Source organism: Penaeus chinensis, chromosome 42, assembly GCF_019202785.1.
Source record: "Penaeus chinensis breed Huanghai No. 1 chromosome 42, ASM1920278v2, whole genome shotgun sequence".
In the NCBI taxonomy this organism is placed as follows: domain Eukaryota; kingdom Metazoa; phylum Arthropoda; class Malacostraca; order Decapoda; family Penaeidae; genus Penaeus; species Penaeus chinensis.
In genome coordinates, this window is record NC_061860.1 from 8,919,938 (window position 1) to 8,922,437 (window position 2,500).

Genomic DNA, 2,500 nt, shown 5'->3' on the forward strand with positions numbered 1-2,500 from the left:
CCTTGAATTTTCGGAAAAAATATCATTTTCTAATGCTATTAATATCGATGTTGTTATCATTGTCGTTGATATAATGGTTATTTTAATGTTATTAAGGATACTATTAAGATTAAAAGATACAAAAGGATCTTTCCGAAAATCTTGGGGAGAGAGAGAGAGAGAGAGAGAGAGAGAGAGAGAGAGAGAGAGAGAGAGAGAGAGAGAGAGAGAGAGAGAGAGAGAGAACTTGTGGGGCCATTTACGTGGAAAGACAATAGACGAAAAGGCACAACGGACATGGCATGTTTTCTTGTCATCTCGTCACCAGTGGACTAACGCCACCACCACCAGCCTCCTCATCTCACCACCTCCCTCTCCCTCTCACCTCCTCTCCCTCCCTCTCACCACTTCTCTCCTCCCTCTTTCTACCAGCCTTCTCCCCTCACCCCCTCTCTCCTCCCTCTCACCTTCTCTCCCTCCCTCTCAACCTCTCTCCCTCCCTATCAACCTCTCTCCTCCTTCTCTCTCACCACCTCCCTCCCATCTCTTCCCCTCCTTCTCAATCTCTCTCCTCCCTCTCTGTACCACCTCCCCTCCCAGTCACCCCTCTCCCCCCTCTCACCACTTCTCTCCTCCCTCTCTCTACCATCCTCCTCATCTCACCATCTCCTCCCTCTCCCAGTCACCCCTCTCCCCCCTCTCACCACCTCTCCCCTCCTTCTCTCTACCAGCCTCCTCTTCTCACCATCTCCTCCCTCTCACCTCCTCTCCCTCCCCCTCAACCCCTTCTCCCCCCTCTCACCACCTCTCCCCTCCTTCTCTCTACCAGCCTCCTCCCCTCACCACCTCTCTCCCACCTCCTCTCCCTCCTTCTCAACCTCTCTCCCACCTCCTCTCCCTCCCCCTCAACCCCTCTCCGCCCCCTCACCACCTCTCCTCTCCTCCTCTCTACCAGCCTCCCCATCTCACACCCTCTCCTCCCTCTCCCCGCCAGCTGACCAACCGCCTGTTCGCCGGACGCTCTCCCTTCGGCATGGATCTGGTGGCCCTGAACATCCAGCGCGGGCGCGACCACGGCATTCCGGCCTACAACCAGTGGCGAAAGATCTGCAACTTGCCGCTCGCCAGAGATTTCAACGATCTCTCGGATGTCATGGATCCCTCGGTTAGTGTTTTGTTACTTTTTTTCCTTTTCCCTTTATTTATATATATTTTTTTATTTGTTGTTGCTTGATGTTGTTGTTGTTGTTTTTTGAGATCTCATTAGTATTGGGGATTATATATATATTATGTATGATTATATATTTTTTTGCTTCTTCGTTTTTACGTTTGATTTTTAAGGGTTATTAAAATTCATGTTATGTTCTAAATTATGTGTGATGGAATATCCAAATCAGATTAGATCAAATCAATAGATATAGATAGATAATTTGATAGATATAGGTAGATTTATAAAATTATAGATATAGATAGATTTATGAATTGATAGTATCTGATAGATTTATGAATTGATAGTATCTGATAAATTTATATACTGATAGATATAGACAGATTTATATACTGATAGATATAGATATATTTATAAATTGATATATATAGATAGATTTACAAATGGATAGATAGATAAATAGATAGATAGGCCGCACATAATTATGCACGGTACATGCCAATCCATATCTAGCCAACGTCTTCATATAAAACAACCTGTAGCTTGCATTCTCACCAACCGTTCCCGTCCGTGGCTCTTTCTAACCAGTTTGTTCTCCGTCCGTGGCTCTCTCTAACCAGCCTGTTCTCCGTCCGTGGCTCTCTCTAACCCGCCTGTTCTCCGTCCGTGGCTCTTTCTAACCAGCCTGTTTTCCGTCCGTGGCTCTTTCTAACCAGCCTGTTCTCCGTCCGTGGCCCTTTCTAACCCGCCTGTTCTCTGTTCTCCCTGGCAGGTGATCAACCAGCCTGTTCTCCGTCCGTGGCTCTCTCTAACCCGCCTGTTCTCCGTCCGTGGCTCTTTCTAACCAGCCTGTTTTCCGTCCGTGGCTCTTTCTAACCAGCCTGTTCTCCGTCCGTGGCCCTTTCTAACCCGCCTGTTCTCTGTTCTCCCTGGCAGGTGATCAACCAGCCTGTTCTCCGTCCGTGGCTCTTTCTAACCAGCCTGTTCTCCGTCCGTGGCTCTTTCTAACCAGCCTGTTCTCCGTCCGTGGCTCTCTCTAACCAGTCTGTTCTCTGTTCTCCCTGGCAGGTGATCAACCAGCTGCGCTCTCTGTACCTGCACGTGGACGACATCGACCTGTTCATCGGCGGCATCGCTGAGAAGCCGAGTGCTGGGTCCCTGCTCGGCCATACCTTCCTCTGCATCGTCGGAGACCAGTTCGCGAGGCTCAGGGTAAGGCTGGTTTGGTCTGCTTGTTTATTATTGTTGTTTGTGTATGTGTGGGTGTTTTTATTGTTTATTTGTTTTGTATTTATTTTTTGAGGGTTGGATGAATGGGCACGATTTAGATTGGATGCTCATTTTTTGTTTTTG

The 2,500-nt window shown here is 48.0% G+C and overlaps 1 protein-coding gene across 1 annotated transcript in view; it reads left to right on the forward strand.

Annotated features, from left to right (window-relative positions):
* The window catches only part of LOC125047862 (peroxidase-like), a 25,372-nt gene that overhangs the window by 20,587 nt on the left and 2,285 nt on the right, over nucleotides 1-2,500 (forward strand). Inside the window, exons 14-15 of the mRNA XM_047646386.1 lie at nucleotides 974-1,144; nucleotides 2,216-2,359. Coding sequence (XP_047502342.1) covers nucleotides 974-1,144; nucleotides 2,216-2,359 — 315 coding nt within the window. The remainder of the gene's footprint in view (nucleotides 1-973; nucleotides 1,145-2,215; nucleotides 2,360-2,500) is intronic.